An 18,052-nucleotide genomic window follows, 5' to 3' on the forward strand; every position below is an offset into this window, starting at 1 on the left:
TAATTTGTCTGGAATAATTTGTGTTCACCTTCTTATTCTCCTTTTAGCAACTCTACCACTCTTGGAGAGCAGATCACCCTTTCATGTCTTTACCCCTAGTTTTCTGTGACAATTCTGTTTACTTGACGTGGTACTATCAGTGCCACCTGCAACTCAGCTTACAGAACTGACTGAATGGGGCATTCACAAATCAATATTGAAGGTGAAGATGTCCAAGCACCAAAACCTTTAGAAGCTCAGTTCCAAGTTTACCAGCTCATTCTCTGTGTATGGTTTTGAGTAGCAAATAAAAACAGCTGAAGTGGAAGAAAAGGAAGTTCTGAAATGAAGAGGCAAAAGGTTTAGGTTAGGGTACATCTGCCTGGAGCCTCAAAAACTCAGGAGGACTCCTCAAAAACTCAGGAGCCTCAAAAACTGCATTGAGGAATGCATTTCACAACAGCGTTACATCTGAAAATTCTGCTCAGCTACCCAGAAGAGGTGATTAAAAATATGAAAATATAAACACAAATGTTTGGAATTACCTGAAATGTGCAATTTGTGCTTACTAATTCAATATTATACATCATATCTTCTTAGTGAACCTCCAGGCCAAATTATTCTCCTTTTAAAGGTGGCAGGAGCTTTGCCATTCACTGCAGTAAAGCCTAAACCAGCACATGACTGTTCTGTTCTGCTGTTCACTTGGCTCTCAGCTACCACTAACATCTTACATTCCCTCAGCCCGATTACTCAGTGTTCAATGAGGATACAATGTGGACACACACACACATAAAATCAGTTTATTTGTAATTATATCCATTAGAGCTACAATTCAACACATCTGAAGTGTTTAATATCCAAATGGAAATGGGTCTCATCACCTTTCTAAAAAGCAACTCAAACACGTTTCGCCTCCTGAAGTCAGGAACACTTTGATCAAACACAGATTTGTGAGAGTGTGTGTAACAGCTCTTGGAAACCTACATTCTCAGGGAAAAAAAGGTAATTAACAAAAAAAAAGTCGTGTATTGTAGATTTCCACAAACCTGAAGAGGGTTTTCTGAGTAACAAAACAGAAAGTCACCCTTTCAGTAGTTGACAAAGCAGCACACACAAAGAGGGGGTTGCTCTAACGAATGAGGCTGCATGCAGTGCCCAGACCTCCACAGACAAAGCACAGCTGCTGCTCTTTGCAGTGAGGGATTAGCAGTCTAGGTCAAAGGAAAAAAAAGCCTCTCTAGCTAAGTGAGCAAACTGCAGAATGCATCCTCAGCACAGATGAGAAAGGGCCATCTAACCAGCTTGCAAATTGTACAGAAGCTTCTGGGAACAGGAACAAAACAAGCATCATTTCTTGACAGAACCTGTTAGAATGTGAAAAGCAGCAATGCCCTGTTAGAGGACAGAGGTTGCAATGACCTTTCAGTTCTTTCCTTTTTGCCTTCTTTGTGTTGATAATTCTAAAACATCATTTTTTCTTCATGGCATAAAGGGAGCTTTAACAATAGCATGTGGAAGCTAACTGGCCTGGAGATAACAGAAGCTCTTTTGAGTGTCCTTCATAAGAACTGAAGCTGCTAAAATTAAACATATGCCCAGAGAATTATTGTTCTAATGCAGACATTCAAATCTCTTTCAACCTTCACCCAGATGAGACAGATTATACTTTGGCTTTAAATATTTTTGGCTTTACATTGACACTTCAGTTGAATGGGATAAGCCAATATTGGAAGAAAAAGAATTACTTAAACTTTTTGAGGACATACTAAATACATTTTTGTTCTCAGTCATTCACTTCAGCAACTGTTCTCATCGAGAAAATTAATGGTCTTCTAAACTGAGAAATGTTGTTGGAAGGTACCAGTGGGAAGGTATTTCTAATCTTGCTTTTTTTAAGGAGCAAACCACTGAAAACGTTACTGGCAATCACAAGTGTTACAGGTAGCTTGGGACCTATTTCAGTTTGTGATATAAAAGTTATATAAGTCCTTAAAATTACTCGAAGCATCAAAAAGCTGTACTGCTCAAAAATCCAAGAGCTCTTCTTCTTCACTCTGAAAACAAATAAAAGCTGAAGAAAATTTACTCAACTGGAAAAAAAAAAAGGTCAGTAAAATAAGAAGCAACATCTTTCATTTCAACAAAGTCACATTTTCTTGCTGGTCAAAGTTTGACATACCTGACATCACAGACTGCCAAAACTGTCAGACAGGCCCTTCTCAGGGAAGCTGGGGTTACAACAGATGAGGCAGCTCCCAAGAGCTGTGCTCAGGCTCATTGGGGCGCCCCTCAACACCTGTATGAGTTCCCTGTGTTCTTGTGGAAGTTATTCATAGACTGCACTTCTCCAGCCCGAGACACTGCTTGCCTCATTACTTTATTACAAGTAAGCAAAAAAGGTTATCCCGTTGTATTGGAGCAGCAAACCTACACTGAAGCATGTGAGCTGACAAACTGTATCTAAAACACCAGCACATGTCACCACCTCCAACATCCTTGCTTTCAAAGCAGTTAGCAGTCATACTGAAGTTGGTACTGATGCTTAAAAAAAGCCATCTGCTTTTAATCATTTTTAAAAGCATTCTTCTCCACTAATGTCAAAAAGCTGCTCTCTGTGTGCTAACTGCTGCTACATTTAGAAAAGTTTTAATTCAGAGGTTTGAAAATTGACACAAAAGTAGGAATCTGTGAGGACACAACTCTTGTTTTTGGTTCTACATCAACAGCTCCTGAGGAACTGTTTATTTACAGACTTTGACAGCATTAGATACTTATTAAATGGTATCCATAGGTTGTCATTTACATGGCTAAGAAATCAAAGGGCGTTCAGTTTCGGTTTCAAAAATAAAGGTTATCACCAATACACACCTGCACAGAGTGTCTGTGTCACTCCACACACTTTTATGGAGTACAGTTCAAAGTGTCAGAATGTGAAGAGTGCAACTCCAATCCAAAGGGAACAGACAAACTTTGAGTGCTTTTGTCCCTAGTGTTGCATTTTAAAATCACATATTTGCAGGTAAACACACCCCCCAAGCTACAGCACGTCAAATGAAGAGTGACACTGCAGGCATTTGTAAATGATGAAATTCAAGACATGTCAACTTTATTCCACCCACTCTCCCTAAGACCACATGCCCACAAATAATACATAGTATGAGCTGAAATAGTACAGAGTGCAAGGGCCTGGAAGGCTTTTGGACTACCTCAGAAGCTGAAGGCTGTTCAGGCTTAGATGTCTTCAGACATTCTTCAGCATTTTTTGTGGCTGCTTTTGTCCCACCAGAGGTGGAAACTCTGTTTCTTCTTCCAAGAGCTCTTCTACCACCACATCTGTACAGCTCTTTAAAGAACGCAACTTGTCTCTTCACATGTCAAGGAATGATTTGTAGGAACAGGTATCTGTTGGTACTATTTAAAAATAGCAGGAAGCTTTGCTGCGGTTTACAAGAGCATTTTACTTCTCATTACTCTAGTCTATGGAACATGCTAAATTCAATTTCAAAAGCTTCAACATCTTTGTGTTAAAAAACAGAGACAACAAGGGCTTTTGGAGCCTGATCCTCCACACCCAGTTTGTGCTATTTCTTCTTTGTACAGTCTTAAAAGGAAACATCAGAAAACACCTAAATGGAGGAGGTGCTGACAGACTGAAAACTTTAATTGAGACTCTTTCCCACAGTGCCTCCCACACAAAGCTGCAGAGTTTAAAGATTTTAACAGTTTGTAAGCATAAGAGACAATTCTTTTTCCTCTGACTGCACTTAATCCCAATAGCTTGTATTAAAAGAGTAGATTTCCCCCAAAATTAGCTCCTTGAGCCAAACAAAGCTATAAATTTACTCCTACTGTGCAATGTATTCAATATACCCCTGTTGCACCTTGATTTCCAATGTCTTAGAAGTGAGACACAAACTACATCAACATCCTTCTTGTATTTAGTACATATAAGCACTGGCCAGTAAGTGCAGTGGGAAAGTTTCTCCATCCTCTCACTTCAGCATTGAAGTTTTGGGGAAGGTCCCTTACTCTCTATTAAACATTTACCACTGCTGAGAACAGTCAGAGAGAAACCTGCCCAGAAGCAGGTAACTTCTACGCCAACTTCTTCCATTCTTCACACCCTAGCTAAGTTTTTAAATCAGCAAACCCTTCCCTTCAAACGCAAGTGCTCCGAGATGCTTCACCTACACCCCTGTGTGCTGCATGAGCACACATCTTGTATTCACAAAAGCAGAGAAGCTTAAGGGCTGCAAGGGACCTCAAAAGATCATCCAGTTCAACCTCCCTGCCAGTGCAGGACCACCTAGAGTGGGTCACACAGCTATAAACACAGGATGTCTTTGTAGCACTTAAGAAGTGAACAAGGCACCAAAAGTCTCAAATGAGAGCAAATGCCGTTCCAAAGGATCTTTAGGAAATGTTCTGAAGATACTGTCTTTAAGAGTATCATGCAAAAAGATGAAGAAGTTGGCCAAACCCCATAGAGTGCCACCAGCTATCCATACTGGTACTGACAAAGTGAGAGGGGTGGCACTGTAGAGCTTTGCTAGGAAAACCAGGGTGGCCAGTTGCGCTGACTCCACTCTCCCTCCCAGATACTTAAGACAAGTAATATTCACAGACAAATACAGATCTGACTTTCAAACAAAGCAGCATTTCAACTCAACCAGAACTCTGTCTTTGAACTTACAGGGTGTGCACCCATTTCTTAGCATAACAGAAGGAGACTGCGTGGGAAGCACATGAAATGCACGAGCATCGTGGGAAAGACTGGAGTGGCAAATGACCTGGCTCCTCTCTGCCATCAGTCAGGGAGGTCTGAGTTACTGCTGCGTGTCCCTAGTTACTCCCACTCAATCAAATTTCAGGAATATGTGATTTAGTTAAAATGCCACAAATTACATCAACTAATGCAAGTTATTCTGCTTGATGATGGCTTCTCCAAAGCATGTCTTCTATGACAAAAGTAAGCTCCCACCTTTTAATGCCTGCTTTTTAAAAACAATGATGAAATAAACATTTCAGTCTGCAGAATTCCCTTGTTACAGCAAATTCTACTGCTGGGACTATCACATTTACAACAGACTGAGCAAACTCCCCTCCAGACTTCACTGAGGCACCTTCTACAGATACAGCAATTTTGGAATTCCATTTTTTCTACATTTCCAGTTACCTTTTCACAAACAGTCAATTCACAGAGCAAGTTCATTCCAGCAAACACACCAATGCGTTCCCCTGTGCCAAAGAATCCATATTCTGTAACTTGGTTTTCCCACCCAACCTGTACAATGGGTATCAACATTTGATTGCCCTGGATCTATTTTGAAAACTTCAGTTAGGCATCCTCATGTGCTCCTCCCTTCACAGACATAACCATCTCTGCATCTCCACTTGTAGTGTTTTCTTTTGCTTTCCATGGGCAAATGTTGCTAAGGAAACAGACTATCACCTACTGTTAGGTCCAAGGGTTTATTTTCTCAGGAAAAATAGACCAACAATGACAAAAATCTTTTGCTGCTTTTGTTTTTAAATAAAATAGGTTAAGGCAGAGTTACTACATCCTCACTACACAGTGTGCAAGAACATGCACTCATCACCAGGGTATGTTCCTTTTCCTTCTTTTCTTTTTCCTTCTTGATTGTATTGTCATTTCATAATGCAATAAGAAGCATTTAACTCATCATTAATCTAAAAGCTCTGGGGTTTTTTTCCACTTCTAGAGCCAGTGTGGGGTCTCGTTTTGCCCTCAGTAGACAGTTCTGTTAAGCAATAGTTCCCTGAAATAATGACCTGGCGCTGTGTGTGCAAAATCATTACAGACCTACTTACTGGGCTGGCTCACAGAGAGTAACGAAGCCTGGCTCAATACATTCACATTTGGATACTTCATTTAGAGTTTCTGGTGTTGTGAGTTTACGTCACAATCCATTTTGCAACTAAACAATTGTATCCCACTGGGGATTTACACAAAGTGGCATAATGTGTAAAATTAATGTCTCCAATAATTCACTCACAAGGTTTTTTTCATCTTAGATTGAATTTAGAAATATGAACAGGTCCAACTTGCAGTAAAGTCTCATCTCTACACAGACGACATGCCAGGCAAAACACATGAGCTTGTACAAAATAGCTGTATGTTAAAATAATTCTGCCTCAGTAATGAGTCATCATTTAATTTTTAAGGTCCTAATACCTTGATTTTATGTTTTACCAGAAACATTTTGGAGAAAAAAAAAGGTTCTAAGATCTATTGATACACTTTTGGAGGTCAACACCACCATAAATATGTACATATCTATGTATCTTCTAATTTGTAAAACACAGAATTGTCATAATCTATTTTAGCCCAGTTCTGACTTTGTCTGCTGTGATTTCCATGAAGATTATAATATCACATTCACACTAACACAATGCACCTTATCTTTACTGACACTATAATTGAATGTGTAGAACAGCAATGGAAACTCTGTAACCTCACATTCACATGTACAACTTCAAAAGATAACCAGGAGAAGGGAACAGAAACCTAAAATAAAGGACAAACCAAAAATGTTCTTTTTGTGAGATGAGAACTTGAGCAAGCCTCTCTTGCATTTCAGATAAACTTGCCTTCCTAACAACTTACAGAAAGGCTTGCATGTTAAAAGCTTACCTCCTTTTTTGTGACTCTGTGTATCCCACCTCACTCATGAACAACCTGGTTAATTGCTTTTACTCACCAGTTTGATAAACTGAAAGAAGGCATTTTATGATAAATATGATGTCTTAACCGTGCTTGACAGAAATGGCTTTTCATACTTCTGCCCTCTGTTACTGATTTTAATTGAAATGCATTCATTTGCAATGGGATTGCCACCCTCACCCCTTTCCTGCACTGCACTTTGGAGGCAGAGAAACAGCACATGGCCCAGATGTGACAACTGTTGAGGACTAAAACCAGAACTCAGCAAAGGGGTATAAGCTGGCATAAGTGAAAGACACACACTGTGGCTGCCTGAGGAGGCCCAGCTGCCTGTGCTCTTACTGTCTCAAAGCTTAGTGGATTTCAGAAGTTGAACCCCCACTGAAAACTTAACTGCTAACTGGGGTCAGGAGCTATTCCAGATGGCTATTGCCACTGACTTCTCACATGCTCAGTGGGACACACTGGTTGTCTGTCCACTCCCCCTCATCACCCTGAGATCCTCCCTCTGGCATTAGTCAGCCTTTGGAAGGGGCAAAAATCTGTGCCCCTCAATAAGGTAACCTTGAAAATTCAGAGGCATCCAGCAGATATCTGCTTTCCAAAGAAACATACAACTGGAAAAAGAGCAACACCATGATGTTAAACATCCAAGAGCAGAGTAACTCTGGTGAGTTCAGGCTGTCAAGAGTCTACATTGCTCTCTGAAGAGTCTGATTTTCAAAGGGATAGTGTAAGCTTCATCTCAGAGTGATGAGGCATTTTTCCTTGGTGGCCACCAGATGCAGTGTAGTAACAGAATAAAAATGCTGACTTTTCAGCAGTGGTCTACTATAAATCAAAGCCACAAAATAAGACAGACTGCAAAGCATTATCAGTGGGCAGCAATACGCTCTGAAATATTACATGAAATGCTATTTGCACAAATTAATTCAGACTAGGACTTCTGTTGTGACCTTCTCTGTTCACAGAAGTCAAAACCATATATAATTCCCCCAACTGTGCAGTTGATTTTAAATTTTCAGTTTAAAAATAGCAGTCAAATGTATGAGTATGCTTCACCCTGGATCAATGGCAATGATCATACACCCACTGCAACACTGCCTGAGAGCAATGGCTTTGTGAAGTTAGCACTGAGTTGTAGGGGCTGATTACAGAGAAGGCTGAACAAGGCTATGATGAGTAAAGACAGCAATTTGTTTAATTAATGAGTAGTAACTTCAGCTAAACACATGAGGGAAGCTGCCCTGTCTGCACATTTACTTGCCTCTAGTCTGCAGTAAATAAGGCCAACTTCAATATTAATGGATCAGTCATTCAGCATTTTTCCATGTTACCCTTTAAATAAGTTTGCCATACTGTAGTCTTGCAGTTGGACAGTCAACTTTATTGTGTGGAACAGGAGGAAAGGGTCAACGTTTTTCACAGAGAGCCAGCAGTCAATATGGCAGCAACCAGGACTCTTGAAATTGCTGCCACTTACAGAGCTGTACTTGATGCCACTGGTAGCCAAATCCTCATATGGAATCTACACCCGAATTCCCTTATGAGAAACTTGGGTTGCAGGTTTCATTTCCATCCATCTTGTGCTTCTCACCCCAAGCTTCACTCTTTGTTTTCTTTTCTTGATCAACCACATCTAAGCTAAATGCCTGACAGAAGTCTCCTTTCTCACAGGTGGAGTGGTAAGTAGAACACACAACAAGAAGCTTGATTACATCATAGAGTCAGTAGAGACAGGCCTATGCTAGTTAAGGAGAGTGGGTTACATATTTTCAAGTTTAAATCCACTTTTCAGCTATTATGCTGAATCTTCTTTAAGGCTTTCAGTCTTCCAATTTTTCTTCACCTGCTTTCTTCCTGTCATATCCTGTCCTCCTTTACCTGCCTCTTCTCTGCCACTCCCCTCCCCTGATACATATTCCAGCCTTGACCAGATAAACCAACACAGAGTTAAAAATGTATATACCTGAACATATCCAGTAGGTCAAAAAGCTAAACTGAAGAGAATGAATTAAACCATTTCATTTGGTATGTCACGTGTAAGAGAGCAGGTTAAAACTTCAGTGCCAAAACCTAAGTCACACTGCTGAACAGAATACATGAAAAAGTAATTTGTCAACCTGTTATGATTTCTGTGGTAACCTGCTTCCAAGTTCAGTGTACTTTCTTGAAGGAGCTGTAAAACACAAGGTATTTTTCATAATCTGGATTGGTTTATTTCTAGGCATTCAGGTAGGATATTCAAATAGCACATTCAATCTAAAGGACTATTTTGCCCACAATAAGCTTCTTACATCCTAATATACAACATTCAATACTGTAAAACACTTTGGACAAGATTAGATTTTTATCCAACTAAGCTTCTAGTAAAATTATATACAAGTCATTCAATCTGTATGTACCTTTTCATAAAGTTTTGCAGAAGTTTTTAATAATACACTTCCTTTGCCCTGTGTCTCACTGGTAACTACAGAGAAAATTGAATTCTAACATGAAAATTTTATTAGGAATACAGTACTAGCATTTTTAACTATGGGTATTCTCATCCCTCCTCACGACTTAGCCAGATGCATCCAATTAAAGATGAATCATTCTCCATAAATTTCCTGTTTAGAACATACTGGCAATACCAGAGTTACAGCCCACAGAGCTCAAAATGGGGAAGAGAAACTTGCTTGGTCACATACCACCATAATTTTTGTTTATAGACTCCAAAAAAAGTGGGGTTTTTTAAGTGTGGGAGGGTATAGGTGTCCCAGGAAAGAAATTGTTCACACTTCAGATTCCCAGATGAACTATTATGATGCTATTTTGAAGAAACTACACTACTGTGTGTAGATAGGAATGTATATGCTACACATTGGATACAATATGAAACTAGAGATCACTACTCAAATTAAAGAAAAACAGATCTCTCATGATCCCAAGCACTACTCAGCATACTTGTAATGAAACCATGTGTGAAGGGAACTGGGAATATTGTGATCACTAAGCACCAGGGCACTGAAGAGCAGCTGTTCTCCTGTACCATTTTGCTCACTGAAAGGTGGGCCACAATTCCACAGAAGGTGCTGAAAAAGAATGAACTAGACAGACAACCTAGTTCTGTTTATCCATGCTGTGTCTGCAGAGTAAGGAAAGTTCCTCCCAGTGTCAGAAGTAAAGCAGAGTAAGAAGACTATCTGCCTGTATCTTCAGCTGCAAATTTGGGCCAAGTTCCATTTTCTACCTACTTTGTTGATTAATGTTTGCTTTCCCTAAAGAAAGTTGGTTTGTTTCATTGTCTCTTCTAGGAATTGTCACATCTTCTGCAGGAGCCCATTGCTCACATGCTATAATGTGCTAGCTTCTGATTCCTCCCAGGGAGGCCTGGGCAGCTCCAAACTCAAGTTCACTGACATTTCACGTTATTCCTCAAATGCTCTCCTCTGGAAGCTCTGTACTGGAAAACACTAACACCATCAAGGAAACTGATCACAGGTAACCCTCTCTTTTCTTCATTTAAGTAATAATTGATAGAAGGGAACAACTTTTTCATACATTCAGATATGAACTAGTCATACCTGAAGGAAACATCTTTTGGTGCCATAGACATGAAAAAGTTCCCCATCACAGGTGACAAAACCCAACATGCTACTAAATGTAATAATTTATCTTAAAACAACTGATGATCTCACAAGGATTTCTGAAAACCAGGATGGTATATAGTTTCATTTCTCTACCTTGAACATTAATGAGCTTGTTTCTGAATAGCCTGGTATAAACTCCCACAGCATGTGGCCATCATTTAAATACTGCACTGAAATATTTCAGTTCCCTTGAGCTGGATTCACTTCTCATAGATTTTGACTTCAGCTTTCAGAGCTAGAGTGCAGTGACAAGAATCTTACAAGCATTTTCAAAGACATGCATGAGTACAGCCCTATTTGATTTCTGAGAATGGAAAAATCTATGAGCAACGAAGACCACCTTTCTGGCTATCACCTTCTTCCTAGTCTTAGGGGATAATTTTCTGTCCAAGCTCATTGTTCTCAGTCAAGCACCATGAAATGCACACTTAAATGAAACACTCTCCTGTGCAGGGGACAGGTTGTTTTTTCTCCAGTCTGGATCACTAATGGTTAAGATTTTAAGGCTTTTAACCTTCAACAGAGAAATTGCTTTGAATTTTATTAAAAGCTGCTTCTCCTTGACCATTTTGACTGCTGAGGTTTTAAAGGACACAACCAGAAACATTCCAGACCACGCAATAAATAAAACCAGCACAATAAAGGTAACTAGGTATTTCAGAAGTCTGTAAGGACTCCCAGGAGATGAGCAGTTGATTTCTTCAAGCTGAGCAGATAAGCATGAAATGAACTTCAGCTTGCAACAAACTAGGGAGACACGTAAAAAAAAGAACATGTCCCATTTTAATGTTACTTAATGCTGAGATTGACAAGGCATTTTAAAAGCAAAGAGAAAGATCCTGTAACGGAGGAAAGCCTCACATCTAAAGTGATCTTGAGACACCAATTATTTTAAATGAGTTTTAGCGGTCTACACGTGTCAGAATGTAGTTTCTACTTGAAAGCACTATAAACAGTCTATTGTAACCAAGTGGAACAACATTCCATTGATTCTTGAGAAAATAAACTGAAGAAACTCTTAGAAAAAACAAGTAGAAAGCTTGCTACTAGCTCTAGTGATAAACTTATTAGTTTTCACTCTATGCAAAGGAAATGGAACAATATTAAGGTGAATGAATTTAGGTGTAGATCAAAAAATGAAGGATTATGCTGCCAGGGAGTGAAGGATTATCATCACTTACCTCCCTCATCCAGAAGCTTCCCACTCAGGGGCTGGGATGTATCTGAAGAGTAACATGTAATGGAAATTTGTAGCATTAAATTAACTGCAGCTGATTGGAAGCACCTGATGGAGAAGAGGTGAGAATACCTGCTGTTTTAGAAGCGTGAATAGGATAATCCCCAAATCTGACTTTCTGGTCTTCTGCCCTGACATTAACTATTAAGGTTAAAATTTGTCTGAACACTGGGAAAAATACTATAATAGTCAGTTACAATAAGCTACTGGAGAGTAGTTTTCCAGACCAATAAAAAGAAAGGCTCAAGTTATCGTTTTTAACTGAAACCATAGCCTCCTGCAACCAGCAGTGAAATAACCAGGCAATACACTTAGCATCAAAAGGAGATACATTTTCATTGCTCAGTACAGTGACACAGCCAAAAAACCCAACACAAACCAAAGCACACCTATCACCTCCTCAGTAGACTATGTAAATACGTAAGGCAAAGCTACAGAAAACAAAATCTTACCTAGTAAGTGTGTACTCCCTGAGTCCTGAATGCAGGTTCATGGCAGAAAAAGTACCTATGCATCCACGCAATCGCTTATCTCGACCGATCTTCCACGTTACAAACAGTGGGCTGTTTTGGGGAAGAGAGAGACACATGATCACAGAAGCAATAGACAGTCACTGTGACATTTCAGCAGCAGTACCCTTCCACTTCAGGCAATGAGGGGCCAAACCTCTAAAATAACTGTATCTGAGCAGGCCATAGGATTCCAAAACGTCATTTGCAATTCTTTTGACTGTTCTAGACGTTGCTAATGGGATAGAATAGAAAATAAGATTGCTGGGATAGTTATGGACAGAATGAAACTGCTTGGTAACAGATGTGATATGCTCAGTGTCCCTCACTGTCATCCAGTCTTCTCCTGTGAATGGGAAAAGCCTTGCCTTAGATTTGTGTACCCTTCACACGAGGGGAAAAATACCCATCACACTAACCACTCCTCCACCTGAACACAAACACTGCAGTCCTTAACACTGCTGGCAAGAAACTACCAGCAATCCTTGTAAGGCATGAACATTAGGAACACTCTCCAAACTTAAATAATCACCTGAAGAAAGGGCATTCTGTCCACAAATCCCAAGTTCATATTGAAGACTCAAAAGTGACCAGGAGTGGAGCAAAATCTCTACTGAGCTGAACACATCTGACCATTACAAAGAACTACTTCCACTATCAAACAACTTTGCACCAAGCTATACCTGAAGTCAACAAGAAACAGATAAGCCATTCAGCTTTTTTGCAACAAAGTTTTTCATGCAGTTCTAGAGCATTGCATCAGAAAACTACGCAAACTTGACTTCTCAAGGGAGTGTACGTGGCTCTTGGATACTCAGCCCTCTCAGCTCTAACAGAGATTTTCAATATTGGGATGAACAGGGATATATAGAGAAGAAAAGCAGATGAAACTAACTTTTTTTTCCAGAAAGGACACAAATCAAAGTGGATTACACAAACAACAGGCATTTCAGGCAACCAGCCTGATATAGCATACCCTTGAACACAGAATCTTAGAGGCTGGAAGGGACCTGAAAAGCTCATCCAGTGCAACCCCCTGCCAGAGCAGGGCCACCTGCCATGACTGAGAACAGCCTGGCTCCATCCTCCTCACATCCACCCTTTATGGATTTGTAAACATGAATGAGGTCACCCCTCAGTCTCCTCCAAACTAAAGAGCCTCAGCACCTTCAGCTTTTCATCACAAGGGAGATGCTTCACTCCATCATCTCTGTGGCCCTGTGCTGAACTCTCTCCAGCAGCTCCCTGTCCTTCTGCAACTGAGGGGCCCAGAACTGGACACAACATTCCAGATGTGGTCTCATGAGGGCAGAGTAGAAAGGCAGGAGAACCTCTCTCAACCTACTGCCCACAGCCCTGCTAACCCACCCCAGGATGCCGTTGGCAATCAGAGGTTCACATTTCTGCAGAAGAAACCAGCCCATCTTGCCCTCCTCCAACTGTGGAGTGCCTCCCCCTTAAATCCTGAAGTCAATTTGGTGTTCATTGCTGTGGAAAGTCATACTCCATTCAGGCATAAATATATATTGCTCTTGATACAAAGGCTCCAGCCACACTGCACTGCAGCTGACAGAGCAAAGTGTGGCTCTGACACACAGAGCACCTGTGGCCACCATACTCACACTTAAGGATGCACCACTGATTGCTCTGCAAAGCTATTTGATCAGGCACAGCTCCTCAGCATCATACACACACACAAACCACCACGCTGAATTCATCTTGAGTTTCCATACAGCTGCTTCCTACACACTGTCCTTACACTATGGTCTATATCCACTGCTATGGAGATCAAGAAGTTTTACATGAGCTAGCCTGCCTCAGGTTGGCATCTGAGAAGCAGATCACAGTAAACATGCCTTAAAGGAGAAGAACAGATCCAGAAGCAGAGATACAGTAAAAAAATCACTCAAAAGTAAAGTTGCCCACATCAAAAAGTAAGATTCTTCCATTACACTACTGCAAATAATGAGCTGATTTACAGCAGCCCACTGTAAGGTTAACACTGCTGCACTGCAAGACAACCTTTGCTAACTGTCTCTTGTCTCACTCCTTGTGGGAAGGATCAGTAAAGGATACAGAGAAACTTACCTGCAAGTTTCTCTGCGTTTTCTGAAACAGAACTTCCCTTCCTAGTTATGCTGAGATTTCTAAAATATACTAAGGCTGAGAGATTTATTGTGTGAGCAAATGTGTCTCTGCACAGCTACATGAACCACTGCACAGTGTAACAGAGTTGGATGAAACTGTTGTGGGTTACACACAAGTACGTGTGTGGTTTTGGACTCTCAAGGAATAGCCCATATTCCTTTTCTCTTTCCACCCCATTCACTTTGTCTGGTGTGACACAAGATATCTGTCACGTGATGGCAGAAACAGACATGCTCCTCAGTCTCTACAGCAGCAATGCAGCAGCATCCAGTCCTCTCAGAGCGTTCCAAAATGCGTTGTTATCGCCTGCTGGTTAGAGCAACTTCCTCCTTACTTGATTAAACTGGGCAAGTTCCCTTCTTTCAATGATGATGAATAGAAGAGGAAGCTGAAGTCATATCTTTCTCTTGGATTTGGATTTCCTTTTCTTTCTTGTTGCCCATCCCCCCTCCCTGCTTTTTTAAGTTGTTTGATAAAAACTTAAGAGCACAAAGCCAGAAGGGACTATTACCTTAAATGTTACATGTAGCAGAAAGGAGGTTATTTACTGTTCTCCATTCAGATCAGCAAATGGTGTTGCACCAGCATTTTCCAGAAAGGTATCCCAGTTCCCCTTAATAGTATCAACAAAACTATTAGAATGCAATGGCAATGAAGATACTCTCTTCTCTTGCACAGAAATAAGCCTGAGTAAGATTAAAATTGGACTTTAGGGTGATTCTCTTGACCTTTACCTTTGGATCATGAGATTTATTAGCTGTGATACACTCAGTGGGGGGCTCTAATTCAGGTAAACAAATACACATTTCATTTCTTGGAAAAACTGAATTCCTTCTAGGATGCATCATTACTGCTGCTTTCATAGGGCAATGGAAGAAAACATCCAGAGACCACCTCTGAATGTCAAATAGATTACTGAAACATTTGCATATGCTTTGAGGGTCCTTGTCAATGAGGATCAACAGGGAAAGTAAAGGTTACGTGCATAAATTTTCATACTAATGGTGCAGAAGTACAAACATACCATTTGGACTAAATTTAAACCTCTATCCAATGGGTAAATGAACCACCTCTGGTAGCCATAAATGCCATACATCACAAAATCTGACTGAAGAGGTTTTTCCAGCCTTTCAACTTGTTTTTTCACTTGCCTTCATGTTCCCCAGGAGCCACTAAAGGTACCAAGTCTACACAGAAGGTTACAAGCCTACTGAACAGAATTACTTTTCTTAATTACCAACACAGCTTTCTTCCAAATGTGGACCAAAGGTTCAGAGCAGCCAGTGACCCCCGAGGATTCTAACTCTGAAGATTCAGGAAATAAGGCTGAAATGGACCTTCAGGGCTCCTGCTAGCATAAGGAATAATTACAGCATATCATTCTGTTCATAAGTCCTCCACCTTAAAAATTATTCTGCTACATTCTCCATCTTCAAAATTACTACAAATAATGGAGACAATATCCCCAAGATGAAAAATCAGAAGGTTGCTTCAAAACTTCACTGAAGTTGAGAACCTCAGAAAACATTCTGATTTCCTGCCCAAATGTTTTCCCAGTCAGCTTGTATCTAGCTATTCTTGTGCCAACATTGTATTTTAGTTTAAATAGTTCTTTCCCCTTCCTGGTTATTATTCCCCAAAGTATTTATAGAAGTATTTATATATTGTATGCCACTTCAGACTTCACTTTGCTGAGCTGACTGGGTTGTGTTCCTCCAGCTTCCTCTCAAAGGGCACCTTTCCATTCCTACCATCATGACTCTCCTCTACAGCTTTCATCAGTTTAAATTCACCTTCTTCAACATCAGAATCCATACATAGAATTACAGGAGGGTCTTGCATCTGCATGAATGCTCCTTTCCCTGAACCACAAATACTTATTGCTACCTTTAGGATTCTCACAGGGTATTACAAAACCCAAGACTTCCATTCAAAACTTCACAGAGTATTTGTCATCTTGCACTAAAGACAACAAAAAGCCTGCTCATAAAACACAGACAGCTATGAAAAGAATTTGTTTCTTTCTAGTGATGTTCTTGTGCTTTTTATTGGCATCGCGGGTTCAGCTGCTTATTTTTTCCAAGCCTGTAGTGCTCTTCCTAGTGTTTTAAAGTCAACAACCCACAAATAAACTTGCCATCTAACATAACTGCAAATCTGAGATCTGAGGCCTAGTGCCAAACTCCACAAATATCGATGTCAAGAACAGCTAAATAAGTATGTACATTTTCAAGTGGAAAAGAATCCTTATTTTCATCTGTTATCTGCTTCTCTCAGAACAAAAGGCAGGGATTTTTGAGCAACACGTTGTTAGACCTAAAATGAAAACTCACACCTCCAGGCACTTGAAAGAAAATAGAAAATCTTCAATAAAAAGCAGAAGCAGCAGCAGATGTGATGCCGAGTCCCTTTCGTCCAGTGATGTACAGCAAGGTCGTCCATTACATGCTGGAGATCCAAGCCCTCGTTTTGCCTAAAGAAGTCTGAAACCACTGGTCCCAGAAGAATGGGTGAGCACGTTGGGGTGGAGTGCACTCACCTTTTTGACTCTGGCTCTCTCTTGATCTAGTATGAAAGCTGGGGTGGAGGTTTAGTTTTTGTTTGGTTTTTTAAAAGCCCCACATTCACCAAACCAGATGCTGCACTCCCTAGGAGGGCTCCTGAAGCATATTCACATGTCAAAACGGCTCCAAGTCTGGGAATGAGACCTCTTGATCCAAGACACTCAGAAATTTACTTGTCTGATGGGTTATCCAGCTTCTCCTCATGGTGCCAGGAACCTCTGACATACCCCCTGAAAGTGTTAGCAACAGTAGGGATGCAGAGCATCCCGAATACTCTGTAGCTGAAAGGTGGTGGAATATGTTTCAAACTGTACAGAAGTGGAAAAAGAGGCCAAATCCAGAGCCTCAGAAGCATCTGTAAATGTCACAATCATTCTTCTTTCATAAGAGTCTGTATTTTGTAATTCTGTGCGTGTTTGAGCACCAGACATTGAAAAAATATTTCTATCTAAAACTACTTACAGGTGCCACACACAGCAAAGTCACAAGTGGCCTGAAGACCTTCCATCCAGCCATTACCCAGTTTACTAGTTATTAAGAAGTCTTGTCCAGCTCTAAATAGCAGGCAACTGTTTCAGTTATTTGCTGTGGAGGTCGTCAGGCAATACTCCATGAAAACCAGCTCACAGCATATATTGTTTTTTCCTACTTTCAGCTGCAAAACTGGATTAAAGAGACAGTTGCAACACAGTAAGACTTCAAACTAATACTGCTTCCTTATGTAGAATTGCTGGCACCAAAAGGGACATACATACCTAGTCTGTCTACCTGACAGGCTACTGAAATATATGCACTAAACGCTGACCCGACAGACTAGCCCGAAAATGCGTGGCTGAAGCACAGGAGCATGGGTCACCCGATCACAGTTCTGCCCCATGTGTCACTTCAGCTACTATTACACCATTTTCATTAATGAAGAAACTAGGACAGCCTTGTACTTTACTTGATCATTAATCTGTTACAGCTTCTGGAGAACTGCAGCACTTCACCTGAAGGTCACAAGGTATAAACTTATATAAATACTCAAAGTCTCAAAATAGTCTCTTATATGTCATGACTACCAGTGCCCTAGGTAAATGTCTTACTAATGTTTTATAACTAAATCACCTAAACCAATTATTGACCTGCTTGCTATATGTTACTGGAAATATTTAAACTAAAAGCAAAAGTGTGCAAGCTATTTTAGTACTGTCAGCTATCACAATAAGAGTCAGCAGGCCACTAACACTGCCATCATGGAGAAAGAACTGTTAAAAATAGCCTTTTAATATAAAGCAGCACTAGATACAAGCTGT

At 40.4% G+C, this 18,052-nt stretch overlaps 1 protein-coding gene across 1 annotated transcript in view; it reads right to left on the reverse strand.

Moving 5' to 3' along the window:
• The window catches only part of AMMECR1 (AMMECR nuclear protein 1), a 72,982-nt gene that overhangs the window by 27,465 nt on the left and 27,465 nt on the right, over positions 1 to 18,052 (reverse strand). Inside the window, exon 3 of the mRNA XM_062006998.1 lies at positions 11,989 to 12,099. Coding sequence (XP_061862982.1) covers positions 11,989 to 12,099 — 111 coding nt within the window. The remainder of the gene's footprint in view (positions 1 to 11,988; positions 12,100 to 18,052) is intronic.

The sequence above is a fragment of the Colius striatus genome, chromosome 13, assembly GCF_028858725.1.
Source record: "Colius striatus isolate bColStr4 chromosome 13, bColStr4.1.hap1, whole genome shotgun sequence".
Lineage (NCBI taxonomy): Eukaryota > Metazoa > Chordata > Aves > Coliiformes > Coliidae > Colius > Colius striatus.